The 18396-nt window shown below is 41.3% G+C and overlaps 1 protein-coding gene across 4 annotated transcripts in view; it reads right to left on the bottom strand.

Moving 5' to 3' along the window:
- The window catches only part of LOC117248072 (A-type potassium channel modulatory protein KCNIP2), a 144818-nt gene that overhangs the window by 33799 nt on the left and 92623 nt on the right, over nucleotides 1-18396 (bottom strand). Inside the window, exon 1 of one of the 4 annotated variants that reach the window (XM_033612811.2) lies at nucleotides 715-1339. The exons of the other annotated variants lie outside the window; for them this stretch is intronic. Within the exon in view, the coding sequence (XP_033468702.1) occupies nucleotides 715-820 (106 nt within the window). The 5' untranslated portion in view covers nucleotides 821-1339. Of the gene's footprint in view, nucleotides 1-714; nucleotides 1340-18396 lie in introns of those variants that run through there. 4 annotated transcript variants of the gene reach the window in all.

The following is an 18396-nucleotide window of genomic DNA, read 5'->3' on the forward strand; positions in this document are numbered from 1 at the left end:
CTATTTGTAAAAGTAGCATTCAGTAAATGTTTCATGTTGTTAAACTGAAATTAAACATCTGTGGATTGACCTTCTAATTGAGTGCATGGTCGACTGCTGATTAACCACAATCAATGAGGGCTTCTGTCTCTTTTAAATAGCCCTAATGTGGGAAAAAGAAATCATTTAGTGGAACTTTTTTTGGCTGAATATGTTGGTGGGATCACATTAGGCCAACTCAACCACAAAACAAGTTGACTTATGATCTGCGGCAAAAATAATGAGCCATATTTCCCCCTCTTGATAAAGCTCCATACTAAAGGCTATAGGCTAATGGGAGCACTGAGAGTAAGGCTGACATTCCCTCAGTGAGACAAGTTCCTCTTCGCAGCACTCAGACCCACTCTGTCCATAGTGTTATCGATTAAAGGGTAAAAGCACACACCCCTGGGGCAGAGGGAGGCCTCACACATAGCTAAAGTTACTCTGTGTGTGTGTGAGAGAGAGGGAGAGGGAGAGCGTGTGTTGGACGGCCCACAGTTGCACTGGTAACCTAAACCCTCAGACAGGACTGCAGCCCACTCAGGACCAGAGGGAAGGGGCACTGCAGATGAAAGTATGAGCACATGCACACACTCATACACTCACACCACCTTTAAATCTGTGAGCCCTGTTTTTTATTGTGCTATCGTTGTCCTGTTATTAAACCAACAAATCTCAGAGAAAATCCATTACCTTCCCCTCCGACAGGCTCGAACATCCCAAACTGCTCCAGGACTTTGATGAAGAGACCCATGACCACCAGCACGGCGATCATCTCCAAGCCATCCAGAGTCAACATCTTGGGAGACCACTGTCTGTCATCGCCCGGCACTGCGCCAACGAGCCAGGCTGGGTCGGGCCGGGACAAGTCCGGCCAGCGACACAACACCTGTCCGACTGCACCCTCACTGAACTCTTTGTCCAACTTGAGCCCCAACTTCCGCCTGCTTTCTAACTTTCATCCACTTCGATCCAATGTAGTATTCTAACTTTAGAATGATGATTAAAAAAAATCCTGTCAACTATAACAAGAAGAAAAGACAAAGCAGCTTGGCTCGATGGGCGTTTCTCTTCTGTCACCCAAAGCCTGGCCCCAGGCAACCCCTCTTATTCCCTGGTGGAGGCCATACTGCAGGAGCTACAGGCTGCAACACAAAGCTCCAGATTGTCACAACACCTGGGCTAAAGTTTAGGGTTTTTTTTTCTTCTCCTCTCCTGTCTCTTTCTTCTTCCAGGCCCCCGTCGAGTAATGAAAACTTGAGATGTGCTGCGCCTTCTAGTCCTTTGGCAGTGCTTGTCAGGAAGCAAGTGTTGTGAGGGGGAAAGAGGGAGTGAGTGAGGGAGAGGCGGCAGATAAAGAGAGGGGGAGAGGATGAGGGGGAGAGGATGAGTGGGAGATGGCATAGAAAATGAGAGAGAGAGAGAGGGAGAAAGGCTAACTGAGAGAGAGAGAGTGGGCCAGAGACACACACACAAACACACACACAAACACACAGTGTAGTGAGACAGATTGTTTCGGGGGGGTGAGAGAGTTGAGGTATGCCCTTCCTTTCCAGTGACATTACCTTCATTGATTTGCCTAATGCGGTTTCCTTGGTAACTGGAAGAGAGTGTTTAAAGCCAGATTTAACTAATGGAAAGAAAATATATTTATGTTCATCTGAATTCAAGTCCCATCTCAGATGTGTGTTTTCACTGTATGGAGATCTGTTCTGCAGCCTGTGTGCCTGCTGGTCGATGCGATGCCTCATTAACTTTTTAAATGTGTTGCTATCAGGGCTTGATGGGCAAAGGATTTTTGGCTTCGGTACAGCAAACACAAAATTTGGGAGACAAACATCAAAGATGAGAACAGAAATAGGAGCTAGATGCAATAATTTCAGAAACTGGTGGTGCAGATTGTGCCTTCAGGAAAAATCTGTCCTGCAAGTAACAAAATGGGACTTAATACAAACAGCAGACGCAGGTGAGGAAAAACTTCAAGAGTATCCAACTTAATCCATCTTAATTTGAATAGAAAAGTAAATGGTGCATCAGCATATTGAACACCACGCCAAAAAAAGTAGCTCATTGGAAGCGATTTCGTGCAGAAGTTGCATTTGATCACCATCATGGTGTTCTGAATCTCACGACAATAATTCAGTATAAACCAGTCCCTCTTGAATTTGCTGATGCTGTCATCAACACTCGTCTTTTTGTTGAAATAAACAATTGAGCAGTGTCTTAATTTATTCACCAGAAGTCTTGTTTGCTTCTCTGTGGTGTTATCCATATATCCAGTGAGACTTTTTATACCACATAGTAGACACAAAGTATCCCACAATGCAATGTTAGAAGTAGTGCACAATTGTTGGTCACTAACCAAGTGCTTACAACCACTAACATGCAAAATGAAGACACAAAAAATGGTAATTTTAGACAACTGCAAGATAAGAATAAATACATGAATAAGGTTTAAAATAATATTTTTTTGCACATAGTAAAGCTTTACAAAGGAAACCAATTTAAAGTTAACAAAATAAACACCTTGCATAAGAAAAGTTCAAGCCATGCTTAGCCTTTCACAAACAGATGAGACCAGCCCTTAAATTATTTTAAGCAGATTGAAAATCTGAAAAAGTTTTAGTTTTATGCATAATATAATAGTATACAATATAGAACTGGTACAATGCTGAACTTGCATCATATTATTATTTTATTTTATGATACATTCACTTCACTGTAGTTCTGCCTTCTGTTATGATGTAGCAGAAAGTGAATGATTAAGGTCTTGTTGACTAGTGAAAAAAAATAACTCTCTTTGCTGGAGGTAACATTTAATTAATAATAAGTTCCACATGTATTGTGTTTCTCAAAACTGAAATATTTGTCATGTTAGCAGCTAGTTTTAATAAGATTAAGAATATAGAGCCTAATACAGAGAGCCTATTGTTGTATATTACAAAGCAACAACCTTCAGGGCTGAAAAATGAAGCCAACGCTGGAGTGCCAAAAACTGCAGTTCAAACCAGTGGGTGACATCACAGTACCTACGGCCATTATTTTTACAGCCTATGTCCATTACATGTGGCAAAATGCTCCTTTATGACACATAGTGTAAAGTTTTGTACAGTCCCTAACTGAAGGTAGAATTGCTAGTGGTAAACACAAAGTACAAGAAGATGACGAATGTAATTTGTTAAGAATCATAAGTATACCTACTCATTGGTTATTTTTATCCTTGAAAAATACATTTTCTCTTTACAGCTCACAATAGCTAATCAGTTATTGTGAGTCAGTGTACCTGAGGCTCTCAGCTTATATATATCAGGTCTCAGGTGTTTGTTTTTTGTACAAACAGTAACTGATAATACCTGCATCATCTTCACATCCAAGGAGGCACTGAGTGATTTGGTCATTTCCTGTATCAAACATCCTGATACCTTCTGTCAGTCATAAGGTGAGTTTGGGAATCAACAAGAATCAGTGCAGACTGTTAGCCACCATCCGAGTTTCTGCCCCTCCCAGCACGACTCCCAGTGAGGGTATCGCTTTGCCTCGTGCTACAAAAATAACAGAATTGGAAAAAGGTGTGATGTTCCCTCTCTGTCTCATTCTCCCTCCGTGTTTCCCTTTTTCTGCCTCTCTCTTTGGAGAGAGGAAAAGGTTGTGAGAGGCAAGACAGCAGGACTCTGACAAAATGTGCTGCGTCTGCATCAACTTCTGCTGTTGTTTTCTTTTTGTTGACATTCCTCTTCGTACATTTTCAACCGGGCTGTACAAGAGCATGCCTCATTACGGAGATGTCTGTCACATAAACAGCATCACTGAGGACCACGTGGGTCACAATATGTTTCCTCACATACAAACACACGAGTACACACAAACGTACACAAGTCAGACAAGGTGACAGTCAGGAAACCTAATCTAATGTGACGTCAGTTTTGTCATATATGATATGTGCTGTAGGCAAACAAAGCTGACGCCACAGCAGACCCATTTCACCTCACTCTACGGCAGTAATATATACCCGCTGCATTGAAGCCGAGCTCCGATTGCAGACATGGTAAATGTAAACAGAGAAATATTGAACCACACACTCACGAAAGAGAGCAGGAGAGAGGGAGAAATCCAAGCCTGACTTGTTGGTTAGAAATGATTTCTCTGCCCACTTATTTATTGAAGGGTTGTCATTTGAGTGGAGAGACAGAGCGCTGGAAGGGAAGAAGAAGCAGGGCAGGCTGTTGCATGAGACATGGTGGCAGGGGAGAGTAATGAGAAGTAAGATAAGACAGACAGAAACAGAACATGAAGGAACAAAGGAAGGACAAACTGAAGAGCCTGAGCATCTAAGGTCAGATCCCTCTGTGTGGCGATCTGCAAGGAAGGAAGAGACATCTATTCTTTATTACCCTCCAGCATCTCTTCCCTCCTGGAGGATTTTTCACCTCATTCTGGCTGTCACGATAGAAAATTGGACCTGCAGATGTGTCCTCTACTCCTTCGCTATTCCTCTCCCCCTACTTTCTCCTCTATTCTTCGTCAAATTTACACCAACAAGAAGCACACATTTACACTGTCAGGGTCGAAGACTGACTCAATATGACTTTAATTTCACGAGAAAAGACAATTGTCTGAATGGGAAAGTACAGTTGAGCTCAAGAACTCAGTGCAACAGGTCTGTTTGAAGTTTAACTCAGAACTCTGCACCACCAATTGAGAGCAAATAGCCTTCTGAAAACTTTCCACTGTAGGTCCAACTAATGAGCAGACACAGTTATCACTTCAGCCTTTCCCCTCTACAGTGCCACAGGACATTAGTCGATGCCTTCCAAACAACACTGCATTTCAGTTGTCAGAGAGTGTGTAGCAAGATGCAGCTCATGGCACATTTGGTCAAATTTTTACTTGTAATTTATTTGAATGGTCTTTGGAAACTTAAATAGCTTCGTGTGAATTTAATTTGGAAATTGTCTGTGCTCCTTTGTGTAATGTGTGGCAGTTTCTTTAGCCTGTTTGTGCTGTGTTTATTGTCACAAAAATAATTTCCTGCAGCTTTCTTAGCCAGGTCTGTTGGGTAAAATAATCCCAATGAGGCTGCTAATGAGAAGAAGAAAGGAAAAGAAAAGAAAATGAAAATGAATGTGCTGAAAACACTGCTTCAGTACTTGCTGTAGCTCTTAGGGAGTGTTAAAAATATTTGGGGGGGTAAAATGGAGGTGGAGGATGTTGTGTTTTTTCTTTGGCTAAAGGGAGGGTAGATGGTCTTTTTCTTACCCTGAATTTATGTTATTTCAGCTTTCCTTGTGAGATTTATGACACAAAAAAAGAGATAAAATAGTTACACAGTGTCCTAACTGGGTGTGACATTATTAGTAATGTGTTACAGTAACGCCGTTAGTTTTGGCTGTAACTAAGGGCCGTTTCATAGTCAACACACGCAACGCGAGCAAGTGACGCAAGCGACGCGAGCAACGCACTTCCTTTCATAGTCAACACGTTGAACGCAAGCCACGCAGGCAACACTTGAAATGCAATACATCGCTCGCGCAATAGGGGACAGCAGAGTCACCGGTACATTCCGGCTAGCTAGTACTGCTGTAGCTAGCTAGTACTGCTATTTTATTAGAGTGCAGGGCACTAGAACTGTCATATAATTGGGGATGTGCCCATACGAGTTCACAAAGTTTTTCCTCCTCGCTCGCCATATTTTATACCTGCTTCTTCTGTGAATAACAAAAAGTGGTCAATTTCAACTACGTCACTTGCATTATCAGCCCCGCTGGCAACACATGGTATTACACGTGTCGCTGCGTCACATATCAAAAAATATGGACAACACATTTTGAGACGCAAGCACGCACCATGAAGACCAATGCATCTCGCTGCGTCCCAATGTATTCGCGTCTGCGTGCCTTTGCGTCGCCTCGTTAGTTTTTAAATTCAGTAACTCAGTTACCGTTACCAAACGGTGCGTTACTCTGTTATTTTTGGCCGGTTTTAAAACGGTGCGCAGCATGCAGTATTCCTTCACAAACTGAAGTTCCCTTTAAGTAAAACATTTTAGCCCTAAACAATAAAAGATAGTCAAGTCAGAGAGAGGTATATGAACAATTCTTACCAGAGCATCTTAATGAAACGTGTCTCTCACCATCTCTGAAGTCACTGTCGACCTGCTGGCCTCACCACAGTGCTGTAACGTTACATTAAGCGGTAGCGCTTCTGTAGATTTTTAGTCCCAGTAACGTTATATCCAGTGACGTGACATCCATGTTATCCTGAGGAAGCTTTTGTTGTGGACAGACAATGTCTGCAGTGGGCGACAGACTCGACATCATCATATAGCTTTTCAAATGTTCTCTTTAGCTCATTTTCCATATTTGTGTTCAAGTACCGTAGTTGTAAAACTTTTAAAACGCAGAAGACGGTTGCATGTTTCCTATACCGTTCAATTGTTTTGTCAAGTTGTAACGTTAGTCTAACAGTTCCTTGGTTAAACTCCATCCGCTGTCACATAGGCGATGAAGCTACGAGCCAATACAGTTAAGAAATGTTTTGGGCTGCAGGGCTGAGTTTCCCAAAACATCAATAAACGCTGTCTTCTTTGTGGCTTAGAAAAACTACACTGCAAAAAAAGAAAAGCACCTAGCGCCCTCTAGTGTCCCCACTCAGTCATCTACAGCCAGGACGTACTCAGAGTATACATGACAGTGCGCGTGCATAAAGGTCAAGGAGGGGTGGGGGGGTAAGAGTAACTAAAAAGTTACTTTTCTCAGTAACGCATTACTTTTTGGTTTAAGAAACTGAGTTATCAACTGAGTTACTTTTTAATTAAGTAACTAGTAACGGTAACTAGTTACTATTTTTCAGTAACTAGCACAACACTGGTCCTAACTACAAGCGACACACAGCGTGATTCAGCGTGATTTGGTTGTGAATGTGAATATGAATAATAAGGAAGTACCTACTCACCCATCCACAGCTGCTAGGTAGGTGGTTTGTTAACATAAAGTGACAGAGTTCCATATTTATTGGGCCCAGTGTGGACAGAGAGCGTCGCATGTAAGGTGATGTAGCGCGATAGTCAGATGCTCGCTTGTTGTTAGGACACTGTGATAAATCAAAAATATGACTTACCTATGTGCTATGGTTCATACTTGCAATGTTGGGCTTGTTACTCTAAAAATGTAATGTATTAGTCATTACTCTTTTCAAAAGTAATATCATTCATTCATTCATTCATTCATTCATTCATTCATTTTCTGTAACCGCTTATCCTTCTCAGGGGGGCTGGAGCCTATCGCAGCTGACACTGGGCGAGAGGCGGGGTACACCCTGAACAGGTCGCCTAGTGATTTCTAAATTTCTTGAAAGTTTTCCAGGAAGAAGAAGAAAAATTTCTGTAACTGAAATTACTCCATTTAGACCTCAGTAAATGTTTATCAATTATTCCGTCATTATTGGAAACTTCATTCTTCATATTTGACGAACTTTGACGCATTCTGTCCTTGACTAAAAGTCTTGATGTTCCACAAGGTCACCAACTTATCACTCACTATTTTACCTATAATTAGTTCAAATTATTTTAAGATATCTTTCACTTTACTTATTACTCCCTGCCAACAGTAATTCATTACACTACTTGTTATATTACTTGTTCGTTACACACCATAAAATTGGTAATTGTGTATCTCCCAGAAATTCAGATGTGTGCCTCCGTGTAAATGTCAGAGTAATCACCCAGTAGGCTAAGTAAGGCTAGATAGCTTTTTTTAACCTGGGGTTTTCTGCTGCTTGTGACATTTTCTCAAGGCTCTGTCTGATTTCATTCATTACATATCCAGACACAGGTTTCATTAGTTCTTTGTAGCCTGCAGCTGTCCATGATTAAAATTCAGTTTTGAATATTTAAACCGTGTAGGGCTACAGCCATCCTCTGCGGCCGAGGAGGGCTCACCTTTGGTGTGGTGTATTTCCTGGAGCTTAACATTGTTGTGCTGTCAATCATAGTAGGTGTTTCAGACTGGAGGTTTGAGGACGTGTTTTTTTTTTGCAGGGGAAAGAGTTTTAATGTGACTACCTGCAGCAATAGTGTTCTTGTTATCTTTTCTCCTGACAAAATCAACGTAATGGAAATATTTCCAGCTACTAAAGGTAAGCGTTTCCATCTTAAAATCTAGCTTGCTGCTTTGTGACGTGCCTGTGCAGTGCAATGTTTATGAAAATGACTCAACTGATGTGATTGTTGTATTTTAAGTCTGTGCTGCTGTGATAACAAAAGTAATGTTGTAACAAGTTGTTTGGTTTTGGAGTAACTGTTATATTATTACAAAAATTGTATTAGTAATTAGTTACACTACTCCTTACTGGAAAAAGTAACAATATCACTGTAATGCATTACTAACACTGACGTATTTTGCAGGACTAACATTTCAGGTTTGAAAAACAGGAAACATGCACAATGTATTTAATGTAATTAATTATCCAGTGTTATCTCTAGCAAAAAGCGCATCATCAGTAAGTTAGAAGTTCTCTTTCCTCTGCATCGTAACAGAAAGTGGGACTACAGTGAGGTGAACCTATAATCCAAGATTGGCATCATAACTGTACTAGTATATGGTTTTATTATTTTGAAATATTTAGCGGAGGGTGTTGCGAGGGTAGAGGTCCAAATAAATGATTAATAACAAAGAGGGGGACCTTGCTTTTTTCGCTAAAGTTTAGTCCCTCTCCCAGCCCAAATAACTGTCATACCATTCCTTAAATCCACAGTGCCTGATGTTGCTCTCTTGACTCGCATGCCTGTGTCCTGCTGAGGCATTTCAGACTAATGAGGTCCTTAAAAATAAAAAAAATAAAAAAATCTTTCCACACTCAAACTCCTGCTCTGTCTTTTGTCTTCGGTATGACCTATCGTATAAGACAGTCGGAGTCACTCAGCTCTGAAAACAAAACACAAATTACCTGACTTCCTCTCTTTCTCCTCCTCCTATTGATTTTTCCAAATTTCTTCTGCTGCTAAATATACTGTAAGAGATGCTGTCGGACGTGGGCACTGAAGGGAAGCCAGTCAATTGATAGGTGCTAAACTGTGGAGAGTGTTGTTCACATTTGCGCTGATGGGTTCATGGGTTTTATGACAAACTGAAGTGAATGGCTTTATTGACTCATAGCTCAGTCTTTATGTCCCGGTTGTATATGTCAAACTTTGGGCCTCGGGGGAATGTTATGAAACACTGATCTGACATTTGAGCTTTATCAGATCCACCAGGTAGACAGATTGTGACTTGAAGCAATGGAGAAGGATTTGTGACAGATTTCAGGCCTGCAGCGGTCTTATCTTGTCGCACATAAAAATACATTTTCCACAGCGACGAAGGTCGAAACTACATGACAGTTGAGCTGCTTTGGCTGTGTCTTGCTCTATTGATCCTTGCATGTTACATTCTCTAATCCACAGAAGGTGCTTATTGGAGAACATGATTATTGATCTCTTCTTCAATAAGGCCTGACCAACCATGCTTAATAGAGAGGAACACTGTCTTTTTTTGCTCTATAAGAACAGAAAGGAGCTCAAGGAACTGTTAAGATTACTGACATCACAATCACACATTTCGCCTGATGCTATAGCATCACGTAAGGGCTTGAAAGAAAATACAGATTTTAAATCAAGAACAAGATACATGTTTTGCCAGACCTGCCATCTTTAGTTTTCATGTCACACCTTTGGCTGAGCCACACAGACAATCAATATATAATAACATGACAGAGGAGACAGGCTGACTGGAAAACTAAAGGAGGTAGTGTTTGTAAATCCTGGGTCAGCTAGACTGGGACATCTAGTGGGCACAGAGGGCAAAGATCAGACACTGAAACATGCAAGCAATAATTTAAGTTGTTTGAACGAGGGAAACAATGCCACATTCACTCAGCATTCATTCACTGTAGATATTCTTTTACTCCTGACTTTTTAAATGCTCACACAGACTCATATATCAAAAGAGAGTATCTAACATCATCCCAGTACTAATGCTTTTTTTGCCTCCTATAACTTATCAACTTAAATATATAAACCTCTGTATTCTTATTACTCAGTTGTCTTCTCTGATAAGTTTGCTGCATTAATATTATGCCATTGTCTTGCACTAAAAATCCATATGAACATTTAGTCCGCTGACAAGTCAAAAGATGCATTCAAATACTTAAATCCAGCTTTGACAATGTGCCACTCACCTCTCTTCCTACACAGCCAGTAAGACAGTGGGAGCAGTGACATGAGGATGAGCGTGTAAAAGCCTCCGATGCCCTCGTCAGAGCTGCCCAGGATGGATGAATTAAAAATCCCCATACCCAACACAGGTGAGTGATCACAATCACCGCTCAGCACGTGTGTTTTGTGAGAATGATACACACAGAGATAATCAGTGGCACGGCTGTGTTTCCCCTCCTTCTGTGGGCGTAGACATATATGATTTGTACCTGTATGTATGTACAATTTTGAGATAGGTATATTTACTTGAGTATTTCCATTTCACTCAACTGCATTTATTTGACACCTTATGTTACTTTGCTGATTCAGATTAATAATCTAAAACATAATAAGCAAATCAATTCTAAAATATTAATTTGGATGAGTACAAGACTTCACTGATCCCTTGGTTAAATTTATAAGCTACCCAGCTGTATTTACTGTAAACACAAGTGCCATATTTACCAACTGTATGCTAATAACATATAAGTGTACGCATAAGTGCATCAAAAACTATAAATAAATAACGTAATATACATTATTCTGAAAGATGGGCCATTTTTCATAATGCGTTCTTTAACATTTGGTACTTTAAGTTTATTTTGATGCCAATATTTTGTATTTTTCCTGAAGTAAAGTTTTCTTGCATCAGAGTATTTCTACAGTGTGGTTTTGCTGCTTTTGCTTTAATAATAGATCTGAGTACTTCTTCCACCATTGTTGTAGGCTACACCCAACAAACATGTCGTCATGCACCACCTGTTTTGATAAGGCGTGTGTGTTGTTTCGCGCTCATGATCCAGCTGCTATTGTAGAGGTTTACAAAAAGATACCACCTACTCCCAATTAACCATTCACCCGGTCTGAATGAGGCCCTTTATGCCATCCGTTTATGTATAGTTTGTGCTATGACAGTGTGTCTTGTAAACAAGCGCTGTTGTATTAGCTGCTGTTATGCCCCGCGACAAGACACAATAGACGTGAAACAGCAACACGGGTGGCACAGCATACAAACAAGGTGTGCAGCTACAGTAAATGGCAACGCAGCTGTTTAGAGATATCAGGATAACAATGTAGGAAATTTCCAATTTATGGCTCACATGAAAGTACAAAAACAGTGTTGCATGCAAGGTTCGAAATAAACAATGTATTATTTATACCAGGAATTTAATGCAGAGTGGGTGAACTTTGAATTTCACAGTGCCGGTGAGCAGGTGCCGGATGGCTAGAAACCTACTGGGAGAGAAGAAAGAGAATGGGAAAGAAGGTTGTGAGGGAAGAAAGACAGACCACCAGACTGTAAGAGAGGAAAGAGAATCACAAAATAGTCTGGATTTTATAAATAATAGGGAGGGCGCATTAGGAGAGGAGGAATCACAACACAGAAGCACATTGAAGGAGTCACCTTCCTCATGAGGAGACGTCAGCGTCAATGGACGTTCAGTAAAATAAGTGCAACTTCAATCAATCTCCACTAGAGGTCAGTGTAGATTAAAGTATTGACATTTCAAAGTATTTCAAACACACAAACACTCTGCTTGCACGCAGAGGCTTAAGTGTGCAGAGAATGTTCTGGTAGATGGACCTACATGTGACTTTCAAATGTTCTTTACATATCCGTTAAACTGATAAAAGCATACAGCACTTTTGAGCTGGTGCCAAGTCTGTAACACCATCTCATCAGCAGTAAGTCCTTCGCCTAACCTTTAAGAGGACGGCATATAGCCTGGCACAGAGCCGGGTGCTCTGGCGGTTGGCAAGATGGGGTAATAACTGAAGAGACACAGGTGTAATTTACATCAAAGGTGAAAGACTTTGACCTTGAGCTGGACGCTAACCTGACCTGACCGGATGTGCAGCACAATGCCCGACTTTGACATGAATGTACTCTGAATATAAAACAAACTCCTAATTACAGCATGTGTAACATCTGTGTCGCCTCCTCTGTTAAAGAAACCAACTGCCAGCTGAATTCATCATTCATCATATTGACTGACTCGCTTAAGGACAAATACTGTTGCTAGGCCCACAGCCCATCCGTTTGTATCTAAATGAATGTCTCTGTGGACAACGGGACAACAAGCACGTGGAGCAGCCACTACGCTGATTCAGCAGCTAATCAAAAAGCACAAAATGATCCAACCTATACCAAAGGACAAATGTGCCTGTGCTGCACGCACAAAAATGCTGCAAAGTCACCGAGGGTGGATGGCGGTGGGCGCACTATTGATGAGCAAGCATAAAAAAAGGAGACAATCGCACACAAACAAGATGCATATCAGGAATCTATACAATACCTCCACACAGGGACAATGTGTTTATGAGTCAATATGTGCGACCAGTTGTTTACATCACACAAAGAGATATAATGTGGAGGAAGAGAAAGACAAAGAAATGGCAAATTGGCTTTTTAATTATAAGGAGGTTTAATGGGAGAGGAGAGGAGAGAAGAGGAGAGGAGACAGGAAAGGAGTGGAAGCTGTGATTGTCTCTGACAGCCAGGCCCAGTCCAGCGCTCTATTGTGTTAAACCTGTCAACTGTCACCAGAGAGAGCGAGCGAGAGAGGGATAGACTGACGGAGGGAGACGGAGACACAGAGAGAGACAGAGAGAGAGAGAGGCTGTCGTCATGGACACGACACATAGCATCAATTCCCCAGGTTTGGGTGCACACAAAGCCACACACACACCTTCCTTATCTATTTCCACTCAGCTCCATGTATCGGTAAAAGCGACACAGACAGGCCTTCCCATTTCATCTATTATATTGTGCCGGTGAATGTATTGATCCAGCATATATATTTATATATAGCACACATGGTAACACACAATCAAACACACACAGTGCGGCGTGTGCTTCAGTGCACAGTTAAGTTTCTGCGCTGCTGTCTCTCCAATATTACCAGACCTTGTGGACATGACAAACCTCATTATCATGGTTGTGCAGGCAATGGCGCCCATTAGTATTCCGCAGAGCAGACACACAAACACACACTTACAAATACATGCACGCTCGTGGAGTGGGGTTATTGCATAGAAGAGTTGCATATGGCTCTCAGAGGATAATTGTTTCTAATTCTTTTCCTGCTGCTCTTCCATATTTGAAGTGATATACGGTGCGACATTTGTCTGAGGAGAATTCTATTTCTAGGCTGGATCAATCAATCCCTGCCAGCTGGAATGCGATTGGTCATAATTATGATCAGTGATTGTTTTGTCATTGTGCATGCTGCCTATTGACCTTACTGTGTTTGTCCATGAGCTGTCTTTTACAGTGCCAGTGTCTATCCAGCCAATAAAATTAGGAAGGCTTATGCTAGTGTCTCTAGGCTTAAATTCAAATTACATTAAACATATTTTACTGTAGCCATGCATGAATATTTCTGCCTCCATCCCAACACACTGCAGGTGAAAGGAATCTGTCTGTGGTGCTCAAAGCATTGAAAAATAACATTTAAGCATTTCCAACAGCAGCATTTCTCTCTACAAACAATGTCTCCATTACTGTTGAAAAACCACAGAGCTAAACTGTTTTCACTGGAGCTACTTTCTGCTGAAACACTGTAGCGACTGTTAAATCTGTTGACAGCGAGCTCTGTGGATTATCCACACTAACAAGGACACTGATTCTGCAAGATGGTGTTGAATGCTCAACAAACAAAATTACATTCACATTCATTCTTTGTGGATGTGTAAGACAGGATGTCTGTAAACCTGGGCAAGTAAAACCTAAGCGGTTCCAATATCACTCCCCCGTCCACTCATTCACTCCTCCCTGTACAATAATAGACACTGGGTAGTTTACTCTACAGTAAGCAGTACATCCTGGACACATGTGAATCACCAAGCTTGTGCGTCATCACTGACAGGTGTGGGTTTGCCACAACAACAGCTACTTTGGCATTTACAAAACAGCAGAACATTGCATTGTGGGATTGTTGGCAGAAAGTAGTATACATGCCTATTTACGTCTATTGTGGTATTTTTGAGATATAGATGATTAATGTACACACTCAGAAGTCAGACACTGAAATAAGATGCTGGACAGTGAATATCGTGCACTGTGTAGTAAAGGAGTGATTTCATACGCAGACTAATTAGCTTTTGGGAAAATTTACAGTTGGGCTAATTGTTTTATTTCAATCTTTCTGCATTTGTATATAGGAACAATTACTGTGTTGGACTTCCAGTGGGAATTAAATGCTGTTTATCCAGTGGTGACACTTTCTGCCAGGAATGAGGGTCAGTTAGACCACCTTCACACCTTGCATTAATATGTGTCTCACATCCATATTGTATCTTGATATGATTTAACCTGATTACATTCACGGATGGTAGCTATCCATGAGGCTGTATGGACTTTTGCTTGCTTTTGGAAGCAGGGGAAGACGCTGCCTTAGACACCTGGAATGCCAAATTAAGCAGCTTCTTTACTACTTCTTTTACTACTTCCTGCATACTTATGTGTTTAGATTAGGCAAGAAATTGAAAATGGCTATACCCTCCATTCTCAGAACATGTTTTTATTGTCTTTACTGAGGGAACGTTCACAGTTTGGCAAACGAGCATTTATGTATGCAGCTGGAATCTTCTGCAGAAGGACTTAAAGGGATAGTGCACCCAAAAATCAGCCATTATCTACTCACCCATATGCCGAGGGAGGCTCTGGTAAAGTTTTAGAGTCCTCACAACACTCACGGAGATCCAAGGGGGAAGTGGGTAGCAGCACAACTGCACACCTAATGACTGACGGCGCCCCAGATTAAAACGTCCAAGAACACATAATTGAAACCACAGATTATCTCCATACTGCTCGTCCGTAGTGATCCAAGTGTCCTGAAGCCCCGACATAAAAAGTTGTTTGGAAAAACGTCATTTGAACTCTGTTTTAGCCTCATTGTAGCCTGTAGCTCTAGCTGCCTCTCTGTAGACCGTGCTCATGTGTGCGCGCTTCTGCGCCAGACCAGCGAAAGCACGTGAACACACATGAAGGCGGTGCCCATGTCTCACGGTCTTGCGCAAGCGCACACACGTCAGCACTGTGTAATCAGCCATTAGGTGTGCAGTTGTGCTGCTACCCACTTCCCCCTCAATCTCCACAAGTGTTGTGAGGACTTCACCAGAGCGTTCCTCAGCATGAGGGTGAGTAGATAATGGCTGAATTTTCATTTTTGGGTGCACTATCCCTTTAACATTGCACTCATTAGTTCCTCTCGGCTGCAGCAGGATTTTTGTACACAATCTCCTATATGCCATTGTCATGGTGTATCTTAGCTGGTCATCGTAATCATGTGTAGTTGCCCTTTTTATTGAGAGAGATTTTTAAAAACAAGATGGTTTTTTTGGTGAAATAAAGGTTAAATAAAATAAAAAATAACTTCAGCTTTGGTCAGTGCCACAACTGTCCAGAGGATGCTCTGGATGCAGGAACACAGTAAAGTCTGGTGGAAGAGGACAGTGATGAAGACCTTTACTGGATAACACTGGGTGTAAACCTATACAATCAATACCCATAAGCTTTTTTGCTGTTTTCTTGCTAGCAGCTTAGCTCGATAACCACCTATTGACTGCTGTCTTGCTGGTTTGGAACAGTCGTGCACAATTACGTATTTCCACCCATGTAGTTGTTATATATGGATTGAAAACACACACCTCAGGAGGTGGTTTGGCCGAACCGATCACAATCTGCCCTCAATGCACCTTGGATGCATTTACATCTGTACTTTCATATGGGCAAGCACTGGTCGATCGCAATCTGATCATCCAAAATGCATTTTAATGCAAGGTGTAAAGGACGTCTCAGTTTCTACTTGTGTGAATCAAGTTCATTAATTCAATTTTACAACTCCTTTGCTCTCTCTCTAACTGTAATCACTATCACTGATGTTTCTGTGTTTTATCTATTACTTTTGCTTTCAGTAAAAACATCAAAGGTCAACCCCCGTCTTCAGTCTTTATTTAGAGTGTGTTTAGCTCACTGCATAGCTGTGACTCTGTGTGCCTATTGAGCACAAAAGAATCTGCACCACTCGAGGTAAGTGAGAATTTATGTTTTTTATAATCTGACTGACCCTTTTTCTATTCAGCCATCTCGCTTATCAGTTAAGGGCCCTTAGCCATGCACACGTGGTTATGCTTGTGTGTGTGTTTGTGAGGGGTGTTCATGTACTGCTGAAAAACACAGTACACACGTGTACCAAACATGTGGTTGTATTGTAAGAACACTGATTTAACACAGAATGAGTGAAGCTTGGATAAAACCCTCGTAACACATGGTGAACAAGCAGGTGCTAGATTCCTGGAAAACTGCTGTAGAGAGAACACAGACAGACAGACAGAAACACACACCTGCTAAAGTCACTTTTGTCATGCACTCCTTTTTCACATAAGCAGGCAGGAACACAGGTTATGACGTGTTGCACAATGTGGAGTGGGCCTCCACAGCTATAAATAACCCTGAAAGGAATCAGATTTGGAGAACCGGAGGTGGGAACTGATGAGATCACACATACCCATATGTGTGTGTATGTGTGCGAGCACATGCACACACGCAAAAGGCTTGGATCTAAGGAAATGGAGTCAGACTGACATCATGTAGACTCAGAGATGGACAAGCAGAGGGGATCAGTGGGAAGGCAGCAGAACAGAGAGCGGGAACAGACTGAACACACCATGACTGAGAGGAGGGTGTGAGGTGACATCGAGACAACTACCTGCAGGAAAAAGCTGGGGAGGAGCAAACTGCGGTGATGATGATGAGGATGACGACAAGATGGTGAAACTGGTGCAATTATTAGTTGCGTTGTGAACAATGGAGACGAGAGAACAAAAATAAACCAAAGATGTAACACTTTACTACATGTATAGCACTTGACACCGCAGCAGGCATGAGAAGTGTTGAAGTGTATCTAATATTTATGTGTGTTCTGAACATGCAACCTCTCAAGGACATCACAGCATTAATAACACATGAACACTTGTGTGTGATAGATCCAAAATGTACTGTATGTTCTGTTTTCCATATGAATATGATTTGAATATGTCTGACTGGCACCAAGGACATAAAGACTCTTCATGAGGAACATTCATATAACTGAAAGACACTCAGGGTGGAAAAGATGCAGTGTGTTTGTATTTCATTACAAAATAAAAGAAAAAGGATCAGCTATTTATATACAAACTAATCACTGGTGTGATGGTGCTGAGCTAAAACATGTTGCTTATCCTTCATGTACTTAACTAGAATTACTGCCTCGTCGTATGCCTTAGCGAACCAGTCAAGTTGCAGTTATAGTTCACATCCATGTCTGTTCAACTATGACAGTTGAAAATGCTTCAAATATTGTATATTGCTGCAAAGAGGCTACATATTCTAAAACACGGATGCTTCACACACATCTTCAACCCAGCAGCACAGAGGATCTACACAATCAGCACAGTTTCAAGACAGACACCCAAGATTAGTGTCATCGATTCAGTATCTATCTCTCCCTCTGTTTCTGAGTTATGATGTTGAGTAATGGCTGCTAAAGTGTTTTTGTAGAACTATATGATGTCGCAGTGAAGTTGACCTCCGACTTTTTGGATATAAAATGTCATCGCTTCATCATTTTATCCTATTAAACATTTTTGTCTAATAGGATGAAATTCTTGAGCTATGGCCAAAAACATGTTTACTGAGATCACAATGACCTTGACCTTTGACTTTCACCTTTTGAGTACCAAATTCGAGGAAACTCCCTCAAGGCCTTCTTGAAATATCACATTCATGAGAATAAGATGGATGTAAGGTCACAGTAACCCAAAACTTAATCAGTGCATTGTTGAGTCCAAGTGGACGTTTGTGCCAAATTTAAATAAATTCCCTCAGGGTGCTCTTGAAATATCACATTCACGAGAATGAGACGGATGCAAGGTCACAGTAAACTTGACCTTTGACCACCCAAATCTAATTAGCTCATCGTTAAATCAAATTTAAAGAAATACCCTCAAGGCGTTCTTGAGATATCACATTTAGTAGAATGATACAGATGGTACCCGAAAACATAATGCTTCCTGTCACAGTGATCATCAGCACAGAGGCATAAACATGCATCAGCTATTCATACAAACTAATAGTTGGAACAACTGTACCAAGCTAGAATATG

Source organism: Epinephelus lanceolatus, chromosome 17 (genome assembly GCF_041903045.1).
Source record: "Epinephelus lanceolatus isolate andai-2023 chromosome 17, ASM4190304v1, whole genome shotgun sequence".
In the NCBI taxonomy this organism is placed as follows: Eukaryota; Metazoa; Chordata; class Actinopteri; order Perciformes; family Serranidae; genus Epinephelus; species Epinephelus lanceolatus.